The 25,499-nt window shown below is 39.4% G+C and overlaps 1 protein-coding gene across 1 annotated transcript in view; it reads right to left on the reverse strand.

The window, feature by feature from the left end:
- Positions 1-25,499, reverse strand: part of ABCC8 (ATP binding cassette subfamily C member 8) — a 69,950-nt gene that overhangs the window by 27,415 nt on the left and 17,036 nt on the right. The window contains exons 9-19 of the mRNA XM_054390602.1: positions 20,164-20,298; positions 18,560-18,722; positions 15,579-15,619; positions 15,129-15,274; positions 10,914-11,016; positions 10,570-10,680; positions 8,843-8,918; positions 8,647-8,752; positions 4,854-4,889; positions 3,381-3,416; positions 367-465 (exon numbers count right to left, since the gene is read on the reverse strand). Of these exons, the coding sequence (XP_054246577.1) occupies positions 367-465; positions 3,381-3,416; positions 4,854-4,889; positions 8,647-8,752; positions 8,843-8,918; positions 10,570-10,680; positions 10,914-11,016; positions 15,129-15,274; positions 15,579-15,619; positions 18,560-18,722; positions 20,164-20,298 (1,052 nt within the window). The remainder of the gene's footprint in view (positions 1-366; positions 466-3,380; positions 3,417-4,853; positions 4,890-8,646; positions 8,753-8,842; positions 8,919-10,569; positions 10,681-10,913; positions 11,017-15,128; positions 15,275-15,578; positions 15,620-18,559; positions 18,723-20,163; positions 20,299-25,499) is intronic.

The following is a 25,499-nucleotide window of genomic DNA, read 5'->3' on the forward strand; positions in this document are numbered from 1 at the left end:
CCCAAACACTGAAACTGTAATAAACAACATTCCCACTCCCAAACGGCTTATGCTCTTTTAAGACAGTTAAACCAGTTGAGTAGGTGTTAGAAGAAAATGCTCTATGCTAAGCAAGGACACTCCTTGGAAATGAAACAATTTCTGCACTTAAGTTCAAGTGAGACAGAACTCTGACCCTTGTGCCCTTCAGGAAAGCCATGGTCAAAGGGGGACCATGAAGGACTCAGGGTCTTTTGCCACGATTCAGGCAGGTGCAGTACATTTTTTATTAGCAGGAGATGGAGAGCCTTAAGTGAACTGAGGGTAGTGCAATTTCATTGTTGTCTAAAGGAGAGTAAAGCATGTGACAGTGCTGAAACCTCTTACCTCTGTTTGTTAAAAGGGCTGTCAAAGGTGATATTCTCTTCCACTGTGGCATTGAGCAACCAAGGTTTCTGTGATGCATATGCTACTGATCCTCTTTTCCTAGGAAAAACACAACAATGAAACAGTGTTCCCAGCTTATCAGTGCAGTAGATGTTTTTGGAAACTGTGTTCTTTGTAAAGGAAGAAATTGGTAATAAGGTTTCAAAAGTGCTGTCTTTCGTTTCTTGTCTCTCATCAAGTTAAAAAATAAGATGTTAAATTCTCTGCACAATACTGAAACTGAATTTCAGTTTGTTCCCTGTGAGAGGCTTTTTAGAGAGACTAGCTGAATAAAGCTGCCTGCCTCTTGAGCAGCACAGATGTCAGGAAGAAAATTACCAGGAATCTCAGCTCTGGATAGACTAACAAAGAAGAAGAAGAAGAACAACAAAACGTTGGTAGTTAGGCAACACATTTAAGGAAGGATGTTCTAAAAAGATATTTTTAAAGTGTTTAAAATTAAATTAACTCCACATATACACAAAGGCAATTTCTCCTGCCCCAAACATTTGTTTTCCCCATTCTGAGAAGTCAAGTCTAAGAAAAAAAGTGTGGCCATGGGTAGTATCTTTCTATGTCTACAAAGACAAGAAAAGAGAACACAGACAAAATATATCTGGTAAATTTCTCCTTGTGGAATTGCCCTCATAATGTATCTTCAGAAGGGATGACTCAGCTGATATGTTTTTTTATTTCATGGGGATTATTACTACTCTTTAAAAACAAAAATATTGGCCTCCTAGTGATGCTCTTGTTGGCTGTCATGGACTAAGGCAGAGCTGGGAGAAAGGAAATCTTCTATCAGTGCAACCAGTACTGTTGGAAAACTCAGTGAGATATCACTGTGTCTCCAGAAGAAGGCCAAAAGAGGGATCATACACCTAAAAACATAGCTGATATAGCTGGAAAGAAAACAGATAATACAATAAAAAGATAGGACCTCTCACCCAAATGTACCTTTTGTCTGCTAAACAGCCATTACAGCCTTCTAGTTGGATCTCAATGCAATTCAAACCATGAGCAGGCAAAAAACTTCAGGCATTTTATCTTTTTATCAGGAGTTAAGGTCAGTCAACCTGCTCAGGCTTTCACCAAACTTGCTTAGAAATTTTTACAGGATCCAATTTTCTTTGATAACCCAGAAGAATACACAGTTATATTACCCTGCTAACATGCTTCCAAGTTCAAATGTTTGATGGCTCATTAGAATTTAATTATGTTTTATAAAGTATCATTACTGGAAAATGAAACAGAAACACACACACAAAAAAGGGAAAAAAGACAGAAGAAAATCCCCTAGGCAGCCCAGGTCACAGTCCCAAAATCTAATTCTAAGAGCATTCAGTCCTGCCTCAAGAGGGAAGCATTATTTTAATTGATATGAAATTCTCATCCCAATGATCGAGAAATAATTGCTGTGAGCATCCCAAGACAAACATGATTTCCCTTCCCTGCCCTTTCATTGTCTTAAACTGTGTCTTTGCTTCTCTTAATTCTCCATGCAAATAAAAAGTTACTTCTAATTTAGTTTTTGAAGAACAGTACTAACATTTTGAGGACATTGATTTTATAACTTTTGTAAAAAGTGTTCTTTTGCTCCGTGAAGATATAAGCACTGCCAGTAAGGTGCATTCCACGCAGAGAACCAGCACAATGCTCTACAAAACCATTCACATTTGGCTTCCATTCTGCTTTTAGGCCATCAGTAAGAATCACTTCCTTCAAGGAATTTGGGAACAAGCAATGAGCTTGCCGAAATTCATTATGGACTTAGAATTTAGTAAGCCTCTCTAAATTAATTTTAATTGCAAATTGACACTAGTATGACATATCAGGGCAGACCATACTTTGACATTTGCAAAAAGCTTGCAAGTGCATCTGTACACTGCTTCTTACAGTAAAGGTGCAGTCAAACAAAACTTCTATTGAAACTATGAGAAACATGCAGCCAAAAACCCAGAGAACAAAATATTCTGGAACTGAGTGTGCAACACTTTCTCTAAAATCCTGCCTCGAACCTGCCTAAGGTTTCACACTCAGAAGACTGAATGCAAGTAAATGCCTTAGCAGACAAAGACCTGATGAGGAATTTATTTTGGAGGTTCAAGTAATTACATCCTATCTCCTGACTGCATAAACATGCATTTTCACCAAGGAAGGGTAATTTTTTGTCCTCCAATAACTCAAGACAGACTAACCATAGCCTCTTTTCACATAGACTCAGACAGCAAAATTCAACCTTACAATAAATAAGACAAACCTTTCCTGAGCTCCCTGGAGGCTATGTGCTTTGGCTAATATAGGAGCAGGCCTGTTCATTAATTTAGAATCAGAAACAACATTGTGAAGGTTGTTAGCTTAAAGTTACTAATCTAACTCTACTGTCACATTTCATTTTGTTACGTCCAGCAGACTCAGTAACGATTCAAGATGACTGGAAATAAAGATAATTAAGGGATGTTCACATATAAACATACATGGCTCAATAACCTACCCAGCCTGAGATGTTGGCCCTTTTTAAAAAAGTTATGAAAAAGTAATGGAGTTATGATTCTAATGGTAAAGAACACATTGCAAAGCCTTTTCTGTATGTTCTGGACTGCTGACTCAATTTTATCTTGATTATTTTGCACAATTTGTGAATTTCTAATATAGGCCAACAACTCAAAATCAAATGTTCTCAGATATGACACAAATGTGTACTGTCCTGTACTATTGCTGCATGAACAAAATAATATGCTTCCATTTTTTTCAGCTTGAAGATAGGTAATGGAACATTCTGCTATTGGCAGTCCCAAGTACTCAGGAGCATACTTTTTGCCATTTTCAAACTGCAAGGGTCACTTGCTTGTTTTTCACTTCCAAATCTTGCAGTAGCTCCATATAGAGAAAACGCATTTGCTTTTTAAGGAGAAGCAACTCAAGACAGTGGAAGGGACCTCTGAAGGTTCCCATCAGCTTTGAAAGTGTTTTACCTGCATTCTGTGTCAACAGGAACCTCCTTCTCTGGGCTGCAGAAAACAAACAAGGGTTGGCTTGGGGTTTTTTTAAGAAATTCAATGATTTCAGAGAGTGCAAATAATACCTTAAAGTACTATCACTACGTTGTAGTGAAAAATACAACAAAACAACTGCGTAACAGAAATACTCTCTTAAGTACGCTAAAAATCTGTACTAACCTAAAAAATAATAAATATATGGTTAAAGCTTCAATTTTGATAAGCACTAAACAACCTTGTAGAAAAGCATTGAACCGATATATTCCTATAGAGCTTACCCAACATGAATAGGATTCCCAGGACATGTATTTGTTTCATGCAGTCTAGTAACTTTTCCTGCTTTTGTATATGCTTACCATGTTGTTGTACATGCTACCTCTTACTGTTTGCTGTCCACCCCCATATAACGGTTTCAAACATGTTAAGTCTAATTCCGATTGTATTTCTCTTGTATCTTAACAGGTCTAAATGGTTTCATTTTAAACTGGCCCAGAAAGTGCAGTCCCCAAAAGAAAGATCTGTGATTTCTAAAATCTGTTAACATGAGCCTTAGTTTCTAGACACCTGAAAGTACCTCTTCTACCACACATGGCTGGGAGCAGAAGTTTTGCAGGACTCAGTCTGACAACTAGGTAATGCGTGTGAGAAATAAGGTAAGTGGGAAAAGAGGTTGATAAATCTAAAGTAAAGGTAGTAGCTTGTGCAACACAGAACCAAGAAAATATTCTGGTCAACAGAAAAAACAGTGTAAAGTCAGGAAAATGGATATCATATGGTATTTTTCCTCTGCTGAGCGAAGCTGTCATTGACTTCAGAAGGGACAGGATTGTCACTTAGACAAGGTTTGCCCTTCTAGAGGTTTGTGCACCACACTAAAATGAGAATCATGTAAGAAAGCTTTGCTCTCAGCTGATTTTGTAGCTATTCCCAAAATCCAAGCTGAACTATGTTAATCAGGTAAAAATAATTTCCATGCAAGTATCCCTTGCCAACAGATGGACTAATCTGCTGCTCCCCACACCTCTCAGTTTGTGTGTGCCTGAAGAATGCTAGGTGAGAAAAAACTTATGACAGGATGTAGGGGGAAAAAAAAAAAAAGAAGGGTAACAGGGAGAATTTACTTTAATAAATTAAACATTTAAAGCAATATTTGATACTGGGTTTTATGGTGTAGCATAGGCACTTATCTGGTTCAGACTCTAAGAAGAATTTTCATAGACGTAGAGGAAAGTTGTGATATGATTTGCAAAGCAGCAATGGTTCAATAAAAATCCTGCATTTTCATAAGTCACAGAAGTGGTTTCAAAAACTGCATCCTAATCTAATTAATACAGTGGGAGTTTCACTGGTTTTCAGAACTCTGACTGAAAACCCTGAGCATAGATTTTAGAAACCTTTGGTTCCTTTTATCACAATGGATTTAGTAGGAAGACCAATGCAATACCATACCTGCCATCTTCCCCCGTCTCACTGTCAGAAGTACAGCTGCATCACAAATAGAAAGCAAAGATTGTTTACTTAAGCAAGCACAGGCAATCTGCCCTAGAAAGCAAAACTATTAAATTCCACTTAGTGCACAGTCTGCAAACAGTATTTATCATCACAGAGCTGCAGTGCAGCGTCTGTTCCTTCTACACAAACTGACTTGATTTTAGTAGTAAAACCAAACATTTTGGGACAGGTTTTTTTCTCTTATGAACATTTAATTTGACTCCACAAACAAAATTATCCCCACTCTGTCCTGGACGTGCCAACAGAACTAAGAAGTCCTAGTGTGACAAGAATGTAGTTCCAGTAAAAAAAGGACTTTTTCAGGGAAAACAAACCAATAATTTGTGATACTGTATTTTTCCATAGCAGTAACTTCACCTTTCAAAGATATAATAGGTTAGTTTGAACCCCAAATCCCACTTTCAGTTGACTTGTAACATGCTGTATTCTATATCAGCCCTATTCTTGGGGGGATGTGCCTGTATAAGTCAGGCCTGAAGGACAGACAGGTTTTGGGTTTGCCATTTTTGTATGTGTACTTAAATGCTCACAGCCAGTTGTTTGAAGGATGACTGGTCATCCCTAGTACTGATACTAGATTCAGTTCCATTGAAAAGAATTAAAATATCTGTGTGTCAAATGGTGTAAATGAAGTTAAGGAGGAACACAGGTGTCCATGTCTTTGAGTATACATACTAACTTTATGCTAACACCATTTGCTTATAAATATCCAAGAAAGAAAATATCTGCAGGCGAAAAGGTTGGTTTGAGGTCCTTCCAAAAAGTTATGGCATAGTGAGCAATGACCATATCTAACTTCACTTTACTGTAGAATTTGAGAGGGGCAGCCAGCCACTAGCATCTTTATGCCAGAGTACTGAACAAAGCTTTTCCAGTTACCTCACATTTTGTCTTTATAGTGACACTGTGAACTCGGTGGCAAGAACCCATGAACCTTCGGCATATCATTAAGTAGCAACACATAATTTACAGAAACTATCAGGTTCCTGAGTGTTTCTAAAAGTAAGCACCACCAAACACATTTTTGTAAAAATCAATGTACTTTTTAGGCATCAAGATAACTTTTCAAATATTGCCATTTGAAAACAGTCAACTGTACATCAAGAAAAGAAAATCTGTTAACAACCTTACTAAATCTAGCATTTCATATTATAAGGACTCTAGATTCACATGGGAGTATGTGTGTCCTGTTTAGAAAAAAAATGACATAATTGCTTGAGTAAACTATTTCTTATGTAGGTCAGTCTTCTGATATTATTTACTTCAAAAGGACTTATGCTATAAATTGCTCCCTGTGAATTAAGTGAGATACTGCCCAGAAGAAATTAGCATGACATATACTATAATTATTTACTCAATAACCAGTCAAATCAATACTGTTCAGAATATAAGTAACGATTTCTCTATTTTTGTTAATCTCTAACCATATTATAAAATATTTATGCTGAGATGCTCTCAGCTTGCTTTGGACAAGCAACAGTAATCTGAGATGGATCTTCCAGGCACACACCGTAATACAAACAACAAAATAAAATCACAAACAAGCCTGTGCTCACTTGTGATTAGCCAGTTACTAACTCAGGAATAAATTACATTTCTTTTCAAGGTTTTGAAACAATTTGTAGAGGAAGCAAATGAAGATGATATGAATTTAACCCAGTTTTATCAATATAGCATGGAGATACAGAGGAGGGAAATGACTTATGCAAGGTTATCCATTAGACCAAGGGAAGGGCCAGGAATAGAACCCAGATTTCCTGAGCATTGAGTGTCTTGTCAGCAGGATGCATCCCTCATCTTCATAGCTGTGACCTTGGAGGAAGGGAAGGGGAAGGAAATTTGGAATGAAATAATTCAGGACTATTCTGTAATGTGAATGACTGAAGCCAAGCATTCATCTCATGCCAAACAAAGAACTGTAACAAAGGTCTTCCTGATTTTGGTGACATTTTACTGCCTGAGCTAAGGCTACAAGCTCTGGTGACTACTCTCCTGGAACGTGGGATAATGTTGCATGTACCTGGTCAGGCATTAGTATTCTTAGATCATCAGATAGCTTTACAACACAGGTGTGCAGCCCGCAGTGACTGCATCTACCATTCTGAATAGACCAGCACACATGGCAATAGCCCTGGAAGATGAGATAAAACAATCTGTCCCACTGCAGCCAGCACTTACAGTGCTGAGACTGTTTCAGCCACAGCCCCTTTATGCACATCTGACAGACAGCAACTGAATTTTACCTTGTGATACTTTGGCACATATAGAAGACATGAAAACCAGTTCTGACCTTTACAATGTTGTGAAGCACCCACTTCTAAACAAGTGCTATTTAAAACCACAGTCTGATTGGAACCATCATGTCATCTGTTTTAGTTTAGCTTCAGACTTTCAAATTACACTTCTTAATCATGTTATGTCATCTGTAAAAAAATTACAGCCTTACCGAAATGAAATTAGTTCACCCAATAAGGCTGCAGGGATTCTGTATGGTTCCTCACCATACTCGGATTTTCTCCTTGGGAAGTACGTTTTAAGGGATAGATCACCACATTCTGGAAATCTGGCTTCTGCTCTTGTCTCCCTCACCTGCTGGTCACCTTCCTCTGTTCCATTTTCCTCACCTATAAAATAGGGAATCTTCCTTCCTTGTACTATTAAAGCATGTGTAAATGTGTAGCATGACTGGCTTATGCATGAAGGCTGATATCAATAACATCTCTCTACAAACTCTCAAGGAATTGGTGAGAATTGTTTCCAAAATCAGTGCATAACACTGCACTGAGTAACAATGACTCTCTGTCCACAATAGTGTCTGGACTTGACATAGTTCACTGTTCCTTCATTCCCAATCATCTGGAAATAAACTGAATTTTCTCTAGGTTCTTCTGCAATTTGCAACACTTACAGATAATTGTATCTCAAAAGGGAAAGAGTAATCTGTATGGCTAGAAAGTGTAGTACTGTAAAATAAACAGGGCAAAAAATGTTCACACACATTGATCAGACAGTGTACAGGAGATGGCAGTAATTTACCAGAAACCACACACAGCAATTGCAATCTATTATATACCATCTGCCACTTAGATGGAGGATCAGGAAACCAAGTCCTAACAGTACAGCTTCTGGAGCTGGGCAGTGTTTGTCTTCCCTCCCCTCACGGCCAGTACAAAGGTGAGACACAAGTATAGCCTATATCTGGCTGTCAGAGCACAGCTGCTTGAGTGCCCTTAGGAAAGGAAGGAAGGACATGACTACCTCCCTCTTGTCAAATTAGGGGAGTACCCTGAGGTCACTATCACTTAAAAGAAAAGTCTTCAGTTTCTCAGGTGCCAGATCAGCTGAGATGGAGCACACATCTAAAAGCATAGCCAAGGACCACTCCTGGTCAGCCCATTCAAAGACTTGAGTTCAGGCCTGAAAGGGCAAATGTATTCCATAGCAACACAACACTTGAGCTAATCAGTTCTGATCCCTGGTAAGCGATGATTTCATGCAGGTTATGTCACTGGGGTGCAGAATGCCCAAGTATGGTTATCTGTTCCTATTCAGGGACTAGATCGGTTGTCTGACCCTGCCAGGGTTCTTTCTGATGTGCTCCCCTACCATTAGGATAAGGTTTTTATCTTGAATGTACACCTACAAAACCCTTGACTCCACCTAATGGTTCCCAGGATAAACTTTGCCTCTTTTCTGCAATACTCAATCTTGAATTTTTAAATAGCACTACCTGCTCCAGAATATGCTCCCAGAGATCTTCTGCATCTCACCAAGTATGGCTAGCAAGAGAGATGACTTACCACAGCCAACCTGCCCTACAATCATTGTTAGCTGACCTGTGAGAGAAGAAAGCATATATAAAAATCTGATTTACCAAATGCTCACAGAAAAACAACTTATTTTGTATACCTGATGCCATTTTGTACCTTGAGGGATGCGGATATCAATGTTGGACAATGCTGGAGGACCTTCAGGTGTCCAAGTGAAAAATCCATTTGTGATCTATACCAATATGGAAGGAAAAAAGAAACACAGAACCAGCTTTAGAGCTCACTTAATTTTTTCAACATCACAGGCACTTCTGTTTTCATCACATTGGGTCCAGGAACAGTCAACCTTTGCAGAAAACAGGCAAATGACAGGTTTTGTAAAGGCTTATATTCTGATGTGCAAGAACCTCTGGACTCAAACAAGCACAACAACTATGAAATTATGAGAAATTCCTTCAGGAAAAAAATAAGTTTCTGTTTAGGGTTTCTTCTGTTTTGTTATTTGTAAGGTGGGCACCTCAAAACCAGGAAATGATTATGACATGATTAAATTATGTACAGTTACAGTTTGCTCTCTGCTGAGCACCGAATGTCACCCTAAACACTGCAGCATATAAAGAAATTACTCAGCCCAAATCCCAAGTAGATTTTGCAGAACTTGTCACAGAACTTAGATGTTTTTGCCTTTTACAGTATTTTCCTTTATATTTCAGATATTGACTCACAGCTAATCTAGACTTTGCTAGATACAGAAATCTTTTCCCTGAAAAAGACCAAAAACAGAAAGCAAAACCTGCTCAGGACTTCAAGTGGAAGTGATTTCCATGAATACTGTGAAAAATCAGAAAGGTGAAACAATTTTATAAGGTCTATATTTATATAGAATGATCTTCTCACACTTTTTCAAAGTCATTGAAGCCTTAAAAGCCTTTCAGCAACTCAAGGTACATTTTTTGATCTGAGAAGAGTAGAATGGGGCACCTTTATCCTACTGTGGAGAGATTAAAAAAAAAAAAAAAAAAAAAGGTAATTCTTGGGAAAAGTAGAGCAAAAGAAAGCACAGTGTTCCTCCCTTTAGATTACCAAAGGCTGCCAGAGGACCCTCTTTTTAAAAATGCCTCTTCGTTGGCAATGAGCTGCAGGCCTAGGTGCCACTGGTGACAAGGATGTAAGCAGATGAAGTCAAAGATTACAGCTGGCCCTGGCTTTCTGTTTAAGACAGAGGTTACTGCTGTGGGCTCTCCTTTGAGACAAACTCCTTTGTTCTCACTCCAGGCAGTCTGCCACTCCTACATCATCCTCCCCAAAACCCTCTCTCTCACATTCCTCTTACTTTCCTGCACGTCTTCTCAAGAAGGATACTGCACCAAAGCAGCATGTCAGATCACAGCCTCTGAAAACCTCTGAAAGTACTGCCATTTGTCCTACTTAGTCCCATGAAACTGAATTATTCATTCTCTTGTGCCGGAAATGCAAATGTAGTAGACTGACTAAATAAACAGAATCACCAGAACAGCCATCAAGATTCTTGTTACTTCTGTCCATCTCTATAGCAAAGCAAGAGCATCAGTCTTCAAAGTGGTATGGGTAATTTTAATTTTTTTCTTCATGAGAACATTGCTAATAACTTAAACAATTCAAATAGAAAACTGGTGAGTGAAATCTAGAGGAATACACACAGCTAATCATAACACACAGGTCAGTAATCAGTTGTTAAAATGGAAGATATTGAGAAGAACGGTGAGGGTTAATCTCTGACATGAGCACAAGTGTCTGACAGTTCATGTCAAATCTTGGTTCTTGAATTTGAAACTGCCAACAGAATACAAAAGTAACTATTAGTGAGCTAGAAGTAAGTGCTATTAAAGTGACCTTCATATCACCTTTACACAGAAATCATCTGCTTCTGTGATGTTAATTGGTCTTCTCATGTGAGAGCTGTAATTGTTCCAGTCCTCCCTGGCAGGCCTCTTGCGGTTAACAACTTTGAGTGGCTGTGTAAAATCAAGGAGACAGAAATAAGCTGTAATTGGTGGCAGTACCAGCAAAATGTCCTAAACACAAACAACCATGTTATGACATACACAGTTCAGAGTGCTAAAAAGTTTTTGCAATTGCAGGAAATAACTGTTAGAAGATGGAAAGGTTAAAAAATAAAAATAAAAATAAGTATTCTGGGCACAGATGACTCCGGCCACTTCATCTGCAGGTAAACAGCATTACTCACCACTGCCTGGTATTTGCTGTGATTATCTGCACTTCTCAGCTCAGATTTATCATGCTCTTCTCCAATTTCTTCACTGGACAGGAATTCACTCAGTTTCTGCACACTGAAAAGACAGAATCACACCTTAATGTGGATGCAAAACTTCTGTATATTATAGAGCATCCCCTTTAGTACTTCAGCCACTGCCTGCTGTGCAGCTTGTTTGCTTTCATTTTGTTATAGGTATATGAAAACTTGCAATAAGAAGGTACTGCTACAGTATTTTAATGGTTTGTGTAGATGCTTCCTAAGTCTTGTCTTTTCTGTACCACCAGAAAGATTACATAAAAGGTTTTTTCAGGCATTGGGTTACAGTAGTAGCTCCTTCTGAAGCTACATGCTTAGAGCAGAATTAATGTTACCTATGTTACTGAAGGGTGGCACAGTCAGTTCTGCTGACCGGCCTTATGAACACTAGCAGCCTGATGACATCTGTACATGGTGAGACAAATCCAACCAGCTATGGTGAAATACAAAGTGTATAAGGTAATAAAAAGGAATATATCATAACAGAGCAGCATTCAACAGATGAGGCATTAAAAGGAATCCTGACAACCAGCAACAAAGGAGATGGCATTAAATCTTCACAAGCTGCTGAAGATTTAATTAGGTAAGAGATAATGTCCCTTTATTATGACATTTAACAGATCATGGCATCGATTTTATCTCTGTACCTGACTTTATAAAATGTGTATCTGATCTACTCTCAGGGACAGCAAATGAAATTTGCAAAGGAAGTGGACTGAATCATAAACTCAAGATCAAAGGGGCTCAATTAGCTGGAAATAAGTTAACTATCACTCTCCAAAATGCTAAAGTTGCAGAAGGTCTTTAAGTTCCTAAAAATAAATGTACAGACAAGGACTGAAAAAATTGATTTCAATATTTAGCCTTAGGCTAATTGGGAAGAAAGAGTCAAATGATGCTTCTGTAGCATAGTGATATGTAGCTATCTGCTAATATAGAAATCTTAAAATTTAAAACCAGTAATATTTTTTAATAAAAGCATTTATTTTGCATTCCACTGCCAGGAATTTCTTATTCAGAAGGAAACTTACTCTCCTCTAAGAACTTCATGAGATACCCAACTGGTGTGAAAGCAGTGCTTAGACTAAAGCATTAGAGCACTGCAGACCCTCTGTCAGTATTTGTCCTGCAAGTAGAGATGGAAGCCACCTGAGGACTCCCTAGGAGAGAACTGGCTCTACAACTTTCCTGACAACCTGCCTGCTTGCGAGTGACAGCAGAGTGAAGTAAATTTAGCTATAGCAGGTACTACAGTCTAAGCAACTGAAAAGGAGGAGAGTAACTACTTGGAGTGGGGCAAGAAGCACAACAATTAATTCAGTCTTCATGCTGAACCACAATTCCTTAATGGGAAGGTCTGTTATCTCAAAGGAAGAAATTAGAAGCTCCAGCAAATGATGGTTTAGATGCTGAATATATAGAGAGTTGGTATGCAGCTGCACCCACATCTCTATAGGAGACTTAGTCCCACATTAGAATAATTGCTCTGAAGGTATACAGAGCAGATAAAGAAGTCCCCTGTCTGTCTGCTCCAGGAGGAAGAAGACAGCAAACCACGCATACCCAAACAAGATCATGTCTTTATTAAGCCATTCAATAGTTTGATTTTGCTTTTTGGTCTCTGGTTGTGTATCTCCCTGCCCAATGCTCTGCTTCTGGAATCACTGCTTCTGTGGCACTTACTGAAAAAAACACAGTACAGCTATTAGAAAATCTTCTGCTAGAGACAGCAACTTCCACTTCAGAATAACACACTGTTAAACACTCTTAAAGAATAAAAAAAAGATGTTCTCTGCAGAGCTCTCAGTGACATTGCAATTTCACTAGTATTCCAATATCTCCAAGTGGGAGCTTACTCTTAAGCCACAAAATAGATGCATTGATTAACACAGGGTTATTTGCACAGCTGACTGAAAAAGTGGTTTCATATTAAATCCAGTAAGATACACAATGCCACTCTTGCTACTTGACCTTTGCTGATGGAAAACTGTGCACACTTTGTCCTTGAAGGCCTTGAGCTTGAGAAATCCATCAACTGGCTGCTCAGCTTTAACTTTCAGTGACACAAACACTCCATTCTAAACCAAAATTTTCAAAGAGATAACAGAATTTTTCACCTTCCTAAAGACTTTCAACAGTTCCCACTCTCAGATGCAAACAATCTAGCCCTGTAGATGGTCTCAGGGGTGAAAGTCTGCAGGACCCCTACATGGAACAGAAGTTTTAAATCTGTTTTACTATAGGGATTAATCACACAGTTCTGATAGTGTCAATGACAATCTTTGCAATTGGGCACATTGAAGATACTGACAAGCTTATTTGTGGAGAATACTGTCCTTATTAGCACCTGTCATCAGAGACTGTAGCCAATATTAACAGAATCCTCTTAGTGTCCTTCACATGCTGTTTTCACTGCTGGATCATCTGCTTCACTTAGTTTCTCCTGTAGTCACAGAAAGGAACTGTCTTGTATGCTTGCTAAAATCCAATTACAATATATCAAGCTAAAGAAAGTCAGTGTTCTTCAGAGTTAGGTTACCTTTACCTGATCTTACTGCTCAGCTATTTATTAGCAGAAAGGTTTAACAGTAGGGCACACTTACAGCAAGCAAACATTAGTTGTGCTCAGTTGGCAGAAACACAGCTTTCTAATAGCTGTCTGCTTCACGTGTTTGCATGTGTTGAAAATATCCGGGGCCTCCTTCCAAAACATTGCACCAAAGGATGGAGTACTCAGAAGCCACATCTAGAGTACCACCTGCAGCACTGTGGAGCAGTGCACTCTGGAACAGTGCTGGGTTACTGTGATATAGCCAGCCAGGAAGACAAGGATCCTGTCAACTGTGTTACAGAGTATGAACCCAGGAATTCCTGCCTGCACTACAAGTGGCAGGGGAACAGCCTGTTAACAGGAAGATAACCACAGAATAACACATGAAGAACTCCCAGATAGCAACAATTAACACTTGCTTGATACTAATAATTTAGAATTGCTCCAGCAGCATTAACAGGCACACCAAGACCCACATTTACAAAGAAATCTTCAGAGAAGCCAAACTACATGCCCACTACCAGTGCAGGCCCTCCGATGCTTTGCTGGTTTGCAATCTTAGCATGTGAACTTGCCAAGACTCTAGGGACTACCACAGTGGCTGCAAAAAAATTCATGTCAGATGCCAATGCTCTCAGATGTCACACTTGTAAGGAGAGGACACAGCTGTGGCTTTGCACTGTCAGCGAATTTTGAAACAGCAAGGTCAATCTCAGCCTCCTGCTGCAGTCTTCATCTCCAAGGTGACAATTAAGCAAGGGCTCCAAAGGCAATTAAGCAAGGGCTGGTGTCCAGTATCTGTTCCATGGTTTAGACAAGCTCTTCAGACAGCTATATTGGAGGTCACAAAGAAGTCCTAATAAAGTAAGAAGTCCAGATTGTCTTTTCCTCCCCTATCAGTCAGGTAGAGTTACACTGCATACAAAAAGCGCTAAGAGGCTTTTACACAGATCTGTGGATACTCAGAGCTCCCAGCAAAAGAGCACTGGGAGTTTTTTCTCACCTTTGGAATGCTCAGACTAACATGTTCATAAGAAAGGAAAAATTCAAGTCTGGAGTAGACATTTTGTCATGAACTTACTCTCACACATGAGTTTTGTTTTTTTTTTAAATTTGATTAAGTCTAAGTCTAACTTCCCACCAACAGGCAACCTCTCAGACAGAGAGGTGACGGCTGAGCATAGACCAAGAGATGTATACTGAAACACATGCTTCTGTGATTACCCTGTTCCCTTCTATATGCTTGATGGAAGGAAACCTTTGGGTGATTTGCAAAACTAAATCTTAAGCAAGTTTTGGCTTCCTTTCTTTTTACCACATATACACTGCATGCAGTATCAGTGTAGCTCAGCCCACTCTATTCAATGAGGTATTAGCTGTGGATCACAAAATATTGTCTGTGACAGCTGTATCAGCAAAGAACTTGGCCCACATGCTACAGCCAAGGGAGCCATGCAAGGTAAAAAGCTGGGAAGCAATTTACAACAACACAGAAATAATCATCATATTATTCCTAAACTTAACAACTATAGAATGAGCCACAGACACACTCTCAGAAGTCAGAGAGGTGGTAGCAAAGTCTTTTTTACCATTCTCACCTTACTAATGCTTTGACAGTGGATCTGACCACACTGGAGAGCAGGAACAATGGAGACACAAGAATGTGAAATAGGGAGATGGAAGCAAATGCTACAGATGGGGAGAAGTCAGCCTTTGTTGTCAGATGAGCATGGACCACAAATGTCTATAAAGAGACAGGCATCACCATCAGTGTTTTGTCATAAAGAAGGAAATGCACAAACATGTCATATTTCATATGCACTTAAATTTAGATAATCTAAATTATACTCTCTTAACAGTTTAGGGGAGTGCTGTATGCTCCAGGCTGCTTCTGCTCAGGATGACAAGTGGGCGTTTTCCATTCTCTCCCAGAGGAATTGCAAATGGGTAGCAGGTTTGCATCCTGTCCTCCTCTTTCCTCATTTCCACATCACTTATACTTGATAATGCAGTTGTAATTGACACTACTTAGGAAAGTCCATACTTACTATAAGTACAGCTGCAATTGGTATTGCTGCATTCATAAAGACTGTGAAGGAAAACATGTAGGAACATTTAGAAACAATTTCCATTCAGACATGCTAAAAGCTAAAATACTACTAGCGCTGCTTTACAATGGTATTTTCTATGCTTAAAATAGGAAAACCGTACAAGCATCTCCACACAACACATTGCTTTAAAATGCCTACAGTTTACTTCCCTTCATATTATCAGAACAGAACCCAGCGATGCACCCTAAGAAAGATGATTTGAGTGTGAGCTGCCAGCAGCTCACATGTGGCTCAGGTGAGGGGTGCTGCAGTTCTCCATCTCATGACAGGCAGAAAGGCCAAGCTGGTACAAGGTCTGGCAGGTGACTTGAATACCTGATAGCGAAGGGAAAGGAGACCCAGCAGCGGCTACACATATTGGCTCATCCCCCAGCCCTGTGTCAGGACCTTCTAGGAGAGCTATGGCACATGCATCAAGCTGTGACCTACTTCTGGAGTACCACTTCTGGAGTTCACAGCTTTGTTGTTCCCTCAGGTTTCAGAATGCAGCTCAAAGGGTAAGGAAAGATTGGCAGCCCTGTGCTGTACCACTGACAGTTTATTTTTAGGGAGGATTTACTCAGTAACTCCTGCTTCATTAGGACTGGCTACTCTGTGAGTGTCCTTGGGAATTTGGTACAGGTTCTAACTACTCATATGTGGTAGAGTTTGATTTCAGCTAGGTCTTGAGTTATTAAAATGTGTATACTGAACCCTGTAAAACCAAGCATAGGATCAAACATAGGATCCTGTAACATCAAACATAGGACTTCCGTAAAACCAAACACAGGACTAAATGTTACATAGGAGTCATCTTCGCTACAGGTGAGGAATTCACTGGTAAAACTCAAAAGGTGTCACTATTAATTTTGCAGCCCAGCTTTGATTCTCATGGGTGACTTTCATTAAAATTATAGAAAGAGCTAACATGACCAGTTCCAGAGATGTACAAAACAGACCCAGGCACAGGGGTGAGGCAAATGAGATTCAGTTCCTGTGTGGTCCTGAAACTGAATTTTTTTGTTGTCTATCCAATATTTCCCTGAAACTTGTATGTATACTTTCTGTAATCCAATGCAATCTATCCCTCATGAATTGAAATAGCTCCAAACACATTATTTTACTCATGTTAATAGGCAAGTATAGTTATAAAGTATTCCAGAGCTGATTCAACAAAAAAAAGTATATATAACCCTCCCAATTTCTGCTTTCTTACTGTTCTATGAAGTGTGCCTTCCTCTTTCTTAGATTTTTTTTTCTTTAAAAAAATGAAATCATGTTCACGATAATATTAGCAGACACTTCGTGCTGATTATGCCTATCATTCTATTTATATGTGTAGTAAGAAAACTGGGAAATTCTCCTAGATCTATGCTCCCTATACAGTCTGCTCAAGTGCAGGTTTGTAAAGATCAGTGTAATTTCTGCTAAAGAGTGTGAGAAACTCCTAGGTTGACACTATACGAACTCTTTATAAGCCAAAAGTGATACATAACAACACTAAAAAGCTGCATTGGTTTAGCCCAGCAGAGAAACTGATGTACTGTGTCTTGCATGCACATAAATATCAAACATAATACAGACAAAAACACAAATGCATGCAAGAAGTGTTTCAAGAAGCATCGGTATATATTCAGAATTGTTTTTAATAACACAAATACAAACTATGTCAGTATTTCTTTACAGACTAGGCAGTACCCTTGGGATGAATATACCTTTTTGTAGGTGTTAAAAATGATGCTGTGAGGACTTAAAAATCAAATAAGCCTCTACAGCTCCTTCAATCCTACAGCTGAACCTGTGGCTCTGACTATAAATAGCTTTTAACGCCACATGGAGAAATGCAAACAAAGGGAGCCCATCTGTGCTGAGCCAGGTGTATGACCAAGTTTCCAGTCACACCATCTACTCCAGCTAGATTCTGGTTTATGTCAAAACGGAAGCTACTCTCCAGACAGAAAGTTCAGCATCTCCAGAGATGAATTCTGACCTCAGAAGTCACAGAAAGCCTTCGTGTAACATCAGTCAAATTCGGTCAGATCAGGATCTTTCCCTCAGAGTGCATTGCCTTTGTGATCATTTGGCCAGCTGCATCTTTTGGGTGAATGAAATCAAACAATACCAACCAGTCTGCAAGTTATTTTCCTAAGGAACAGCCTTCTTTATTAGCCTAGAAGATATTTGCACAGGTACCTTAGGGCATTTAAATACTTCTCACTGTAAGTTTCTATTCCATTAATATCTTACAGATTACAAAAAAGGGTTCTTCATGATGACTTCACTCATTTTTAAAGTATTACAGATGCTGCATATAGTCTCCTCAAATACAGAGTTCAGTTTGGCGTAGCCTTTTTGAAAGGATGATAAATGCCTTATAGCAGCTTGAAAGATGACATGAGGCAAAAGAATCTGTTCAGGGACTGATGAAATTTCCATGATTTTCATGTTTTACCTTTTTAGGATCTAGGAAGGCTCTTAGGAATCACTTGGGTTTAGAGGGAATCAGAATTTTGAGTGAGAAAGTTTAAGTACCATCTGCTAGAATTTCAGTGCAAAGACAACACATACAACGTGAGTTGCACACTGGATTGTGCAAAATATAGGAGGAAAGAGAAAGAAGCATCAACAAAAGTTTCCACCTGAAAGCTCTGTTAGAAAGGAGAATTTTGCAGGCTGAAGGTACCTTGTCCCTTAAAGGCTTCTCTCCAACTATGTCCTGTGAAGCATTAATCCTGATTTTCTCTTTCAGGCCTATTTTCCATACAGGCAAAAATCTACTCAATTAAATGGGAAGTATCACTAAATGGAAAGTGAGGAGTATGGATCAGAGCCTAAAGCAACTGAAACAATATTAACAGAGAAATGGTAAACTCATTAGCAGCTAATAATGTAGTAGCACTTCAGCTGAACAGTGGATTAGAATGAAGGAAGAGACTTACTGGATATGGAGGTATAAAGGGCAAAAGACTTGAGGCTAGTCATTTCTTTTTGTCTGGTTTCCTCTACGCTGCTGTGGAAGATGTGTTCCCAAGCATAGAGTTTAAGGAGCTTAATGCCTCGAAGCATTTCATTTGTCTTCTTCAATCTCTCATTGGAGTACTCCTGCAAGATTTCCATACGTATTTACTTAAAGACTATAATTAAAGAACTTGTATCACACAAAAATTACATGCAGCCCTTTGTAATCAGTCAGGTGAACTTCACTGGTTCTGCCCACTCAGATATTTTGTTACTGTTCTCCACAAAGGTGAGCTTCCCTAGAGCTCAAGTGAATAGGCAGTCGGTTTGCACTCTTAAATCACATAGCTTGTACTGAACATTTTACTCAGTCAGCTTTCTGATCGCTTGCAATGCAGCCTCTCATGACTGATACCACCCAGCACACTGGCTGGATTTTCAGCAGGCACACTGACAGGGTACAGAGGAGATCAGAACACACAGATAAAGCTGCAACTGGGCACACAACTCTGCCCTGTCAACGTGAAGTGAAATATCGCTGCAGCCTACAAAGCAGCAAGGCCACACTAGCAAGAAGTTGTGATCCTGCAGGCAGCTGAGCAGGGCCAGCTGACTCAGGCACAATAATACACTGCTAGAGTTATACTTCCAGTAAAGCACAACTGGAAGCTATGCTGCTTCCCGTTTTCAGGCTAGCTCGAGGATCTTTGTACTGCACAGTGGAAAAAGTTCTAGCACTGAGTGTGCTGCTCCCATCTGCAGTGATTTCTAGGTAATGCTGACTGCTTGGGTGCTATGGGATGAATGCTGTACACATCCAGAGGGGTGTATACTGTTGATGGGAAGGCATTACTTCTCAAACAGCAAGGTGCACAAATAACTCTCATTACCACCCATGATTTGTGGTGAAAGAGGGTTCAGCAAGTTATCCAGGTTCATATGGCTTGCTTGGCAGTGCAACAGTCACTGAATTTGGGGATAAGGCTCAGAGCAGCTGGGTGTGGTAATTCCTATGAACCAAGGCAACTTTCTCAGCAGTGATGCAGGCAATTTAAATTATAGACAAGTGAGGGATCAAGCAACAGCTCGGAACTTGGCAGACCCCTAAGCTCCCCAGCTGAGGAGCATGCTGTGGGAGTTAGGGCTGCCTGCTGGTAATTTATATAAATCAGTTTGATAAATTTCCACATCTCTTGATATATCTGGGTGTCTGAGTTTGGATGCAGCATTTCTACTTCTTTTCCCCTTGGACAGCTTGCCCTGCATGAGTTACTTTATGTGCACCATCTGACTGCACAAAGTCATTTCAGTCCACGATTACTGACAGTGCACATTTGCAAGTTATAAAGGTCTTAAGATTTTTTTTTGCTCTTAGGGAAATACATACTTGTTGAAAAATATAACCTCCCAAACCAGCATCTTTACTGCTTATGTTGATCATGTTTTCACATTCTTGAACGTTACAAAATGTTTGAGAATGGATTCCTGGTCAATATCCAGGGTTAGTTTTGCAATTCCAAACACAGACCAATGCATAATTTCCAGAGGCCTCACTTACATCACGTATGATTTTGAAGACACTTACCAATGTGCTTCTCTGGGCCTGTGAGAGTTTTGTGGCTACAAAGTACTGAACAGGTGCAAGGACTATGATTACTGCTGCTCCAATTAAGGCACTGATTCCAAGAAGGTAGTAGAGCAGAAGAACTCCTACAATTATCTATTTGGAGAAAAGAAAGTGAAAGGAAGGCTTGGGATAACTTCAATTTGTGTATGCAATACAAAGAGCAATCACAGGGTAACCGGATGGCACATTTAAACCCAACAGCCACTGCAGCTAACTCTGCCCCCAAACATCATACATTCTGCATCATTGGCACAGTGGAGTTTGATCATTCTGCCAGAGGACCAAAAAGGGATGTCATAAATCCTATCAATAAGAATCTTCACTTCAAATAAACTCTAACTTGCATGGAATTGTTTTAAGGAGGCTCTGTACCAGACTGGCCATGACTTAAAAAAAGGTTAGCGAAACAGCTTAAGAAAGAACGGTTTGTCTTTGGGGACATAGCCTGGATGGAAAGGATTCCTGTAAGCAGCTCGATAAATGCAAACAAGATATAGAAGCCACCAAGTGTTAATTACCGCTATTCTAATGACTGACTCCTGAACAATCTGGAGCACCCACACTCTACGTATTTATCCACTTAAGCCAATAGATTAATCAGAAGACAGTGATAGAAAGTTAATTTCATACATCATTTCCCTTAATTAAAGAAAGGATAAATTGAGTATTTCCTTAATGCATTATCTACTCTCTTGCTATATTTACATACTCTCAATCTTCATAGAAACACTTCCTTCCATCATTTTGAAGCTCAGTAGTCATAAGCCCATCCATTCCCACACATATGTATGAGAACTGGGTGTTTCCATGAAGGAAAACAAAGTCCTTAGTTTCCACGTTTCCATTTTGACATTTTCATGAATTTAAGGCACACCATGAAAATTCAGATTTAATTTTTTCCTTAACAATCCTTTGATGCCTCTTTGCAGGTTAATTAAACTAAAATGGAACTCTTCAAAATGAGTCACAGTATTTACTTAAATATGCAGTAACACAAAGGTAAAGTCCTATTGTATACACACCACAAATCTAGTATGAGGAAAGCCTAAACTGTAAATTGATTTTTTTTTTTTTTTTTTTTTAGTGATGAATACATGAGAAATCTGCTTCTATCTGGAGTCAGGAAATCCATGAGTATACATGAAGCCAAAGAAAATCTGCAACAGCTCTGTCAGATAGCCCTGGCAGAGCTAGGCAGAGCTCTCTTCCAGAACATGAAATGGTCTTGTTCTTTACAGATCAAGATACTCCTTCCCAAATGCTCCTTCATGGGCAGGCAATCTAGATGCTCAAATACAGGAAAGAACAGAACAGCACACAGAGATGTTTAAAACTACAAAGTCAACACAGAACACTGAACCCTGCTTTCCACCACTACTGGTTGATTGTCAAGGACGTTATGGGGCTGGCTGGGTCTAGAAACAGAGCCTCAGCTTCTCACACATACAGGGGGAAGCTGTTCCAGCTGTTAGATCCTGAGGGAGGAGCTACTAGCTTGCAGCTGCTTCCAACCCCTTCCCATCCTGCCTATTGAAAGGTTCAGTCTTTGCTATAAAAATTCTTTTCCATTATATTGCAAATAGGGCCAAACTTGTCAGGTATGGGCCAAGAAAATACATTCTCAGTTTAATTATGTGAATACTTGTATCTGAAAAATGCTGAAATCTGTAAGCATCATTGCAAGTAGTTCTATATTTATCATACTGCACACTACACAGGCAAGAATAAACAGTACATAGCTAATATCTGAACTGCTGGAGGACAGCATCTGGCAGATGGGAAGGCTCTCATTAACATTTCTGAGATGGTAATGACAATTTTTTAGAAAACTAATGAAACACTTTGCTACCCTTTCATCAAAATTCCAAAGCTCTTACCTGCCAGAGATATATCATGAGTAAGATATTCACCAATAGCTCTAGTTAGTCTGTCTTGATTATTTACGTAAAGGTAGCAAATATTTTCAGCCAGAAACTGCTTTATAGCCAGTTTTGAAATAGACAAATGGCCTTTCATTCCAACTGTAAGCTATCCTTGCCAATGAACCAGAGATGAGAATACAGGATTTTTTAATAATCACAATGAAACCAAAAAGGGTGTTTATGAAATGCAAGCAGGGGAAAAGCCTTTATAGGGCCTCATTTTGCTCCCAGGGTTTGAGCCAAGCCTACTGAGGGCATCTTTCAATTTATGGACATCCTCAGGCCTCTTTTCATACATTTCAATGGCCTTCAAACAGTAACTTAAGGCAATGATAAAGCTCCTATTGATTCCAGTCAGAGTAAAGATGGAGCTCAAATTATCTGTTCTGTATAGAAATCCTAACTTGTCATGAATGGCTAGTTCTTCAAAGTCAGGGATAATTACAGAATCCACAGCAGAAGCTGAAATGCTGATTGTTCAGTCAAAAGCTACAGAACAATTAAAACCTTGTTTTGACTAATAATGAAGCTTGTTCAGCTTTTTATTAGCCACCTCTTAAGCACCCAGTAATTGCTGTCACTGCCTCCTAAAACAAGGTATTGAATGATCGTTGTGGAAACATGTTTTGGAGAAACGTTTGTGCCCACCACGACTCACTGATCTGTGCCTTGCAACGTGTGCACCTTCAACAAAACAGGAGCATGCTTTGGCACTGATTGTCCTGACCTGCTAGAGAGCAGGGTGAGTTCTAATGCAAATACAAGCATACATTCAGAAAAAACTTTGAGTCCGTGACTTCTGGCACTTTAGAGCAAAGTGTTAGAGAATACGCAATGAATTTGGCTTAACTCTCACTTGCACTAAGGCTCTCACCACCTGGCGCTGCCAGAGCAGTCTTACAAAAGAATGCAGGAAATGGGTACCTCTCACAGCCTGTTTTACTAACAGACTTACAGTGGGACTAAGCCTAGCACTATTTATACCCTAGAAGTTATCATTAAAGGGGCAGGCTCTTCTTAAGGCCACACAGAAATATCATTTTAGCAGCATACAATCACCGACTGCTTACTGCAGGGTGCTTCTAGCCAACGGACAAAAAATACTCTGATAACTGAATTGCTAACAAACTGCCAACCTGTAAACATATTTAATGTAATATTTCATACAATTTTTTTTTATTACAGTTGTCTATTCTTTTACAATTAGGCATCATAGCACATCTTCCGTGATCATTGTGAGTTTTCCCCCCCACTTTAAAATAATCTGATTCCCACTTTTCCCCCCTCTATAATTTCAAGAAAACCATACTGATGCTAAAAAAAAAAAAAATACTGTTTCCTTCTGATAATTCCTGTATCCAGCAGCCTTTTCTAAATACTACTAAGTAAAATGTTTTTAACTGGCATATAAACCTCTCCAGAGTAGATCAGGAATACTAGTTTATATCCTGCTGCCGTTACTCCTGCACAAGAGAGAAACAAATGGATTTCTGCTGTGTGAATGCAGCCACACTATGACCTGTATGACTACAAGCACTCAGAATCTTAATATTTTAACAACTATAATTACATACAGCTCTCGCATGAAGACAAACCCTGGGCATGAAAGCACAGTTAAAAGAAGCCATCAGTTAGTTAGTAAGAAGCCATCAGTTCGTAAGATGCTGACTGGTTACATCTTAACATGTTCAGTATCCTGATTTGAAGCTTTACACAACTCTCCTAGGAGTCAGAAAGTTTTACCAGAGATTCAGACAGATTTGTTTTTCCTCCAGGTCCTACTGCATTCTTGGAAGCAATGTACCCCTCACTAGCACAGAGATACTAAAAGACATATGGTACCACAGTAGATTTCAAGCATACAGCAAAAATGTGAGGACTGTAAGTATTTCAGGAAGACACTAACTGGTTTTCCAAAGAACAAATACTCCCCATAGGCAGAGACTGTGTGAGAGGACACAAGATGCATTCAAGAACTCACTGTCTTTGACAGGAACCTTCATTCCTGGGTAGATAACTTGCAGCTTTCTAACTTCCATGCCAGCCAAACCAGGCTTTGCATAATGCTGGAATCAGACCACCTTTGTGACAGGAACACAGTGGGATTTTCATCATGTTTTTAAAATGAATTTTAAAAAATGAATGGGTTTGAAATGACTTTTAGAAAACACTGTGTGAATTTAAACTCTGTTGCCTCTTTCGTCTGTATTTACTGCTAGCACTGAAGCATCCACAACAACACTCACAGCAGATGGAAGAAAGCAGAAGCTGTGTGTTTTATTTATTGTCAATTTTCTCATGAAATTCCTAAATGGAAGTGCAGCAGGCTTCTATGGTTTTAAGTACTGGCTCTCCCAAAGCAATTTGCAGTTGCCCACTGTTTCAGTAAGGGTAAGCTTTGAAAAATGATTTAAGGTTATACTGAGATTGCTCTGACCTCTTTCTACTCTATGTCTTCTCTACCCTTTTACTAGCGTAAACCTACATTAATGCTGTGGCCATTCAGTGAGACTGACCACTTCAGAGACTCAGAGGAATGCTAATTCACTGAAAAAAGCCTAGCTTTGATCAGTCTTTCAGTAGCTCCACAAGTTCATGTGACACAATGCACAATATAGAGAACTGGAACAATGAAGTTGGTAAAAACACCATGTTTCTACGTTGGACACTGCCTACAAACTCCTGTTTAGTAGGGCAACAGACTTAGGTTTATTTTAATCTATCAAAAAAGTACCCTCTGAGCTAGGACTCTGCTTTCTTTGCATTGAAGACTCAGTAAGACACAGTGTATTTCACTGGGCATTACAAATGTTCTGAGGCTACAGGACAGGGAACCAAAAGTCACCAGGGGATTGAGCACAACTCAGAACAGTGATTTGCCACGTCACAGATGTGGGAAAGGAGACTGAAGAGAGTAGTATTTAGAGACAGGAGATGAAAGACACCAAAGATAAAGTAGCAAACATTTCATATAACAAATAAATCTGTGGAATTTTATGTGCTAGAATGTGATGGTTTGAAACTGTCTTTTTAATTTTTTACCTTGCAAAGTTCAAAACAGAGAAAGTGAAAGAATGTAAATAAGTCACTATTGGGTGTAAGAAAACAAAATCCTGATTGTTCTAAACACTTCCATTGGATAGATAGAAATGTTTAAGAACTATTACCCAAAACAAAGTGGGCACTCTGCACATTCTGCGTTCGGCAGTGGGGGCAGTTGCTGGGCTGTCTGGCTGCTGTTTCTTCTTCTTCTCTTCTGGCAGAAGATAACACACTGACCTTGGCAGCTAAGTTAACAACTTTCTACTCTAACTAACTCTGCTTTCTGTCCAAGGGGGGTCTGGGAGGGAAGCTCCTGGGAGAGAGAGGCCC

The sequence above is a fragment of the Indicator indicator genome, chromosome 21 (assembly GCF_027791375.1).
Source record: "Indicator indicator isolate 239-I01 chromosome 21, UM_Iind_1.1, whole genome shotgun sequence".
Lineage (NCBI taxonomy): Eukaryota > Metazoa > Chordata > Aves > Piciformes > Indicatoridae > Indicator > Indicator indicator.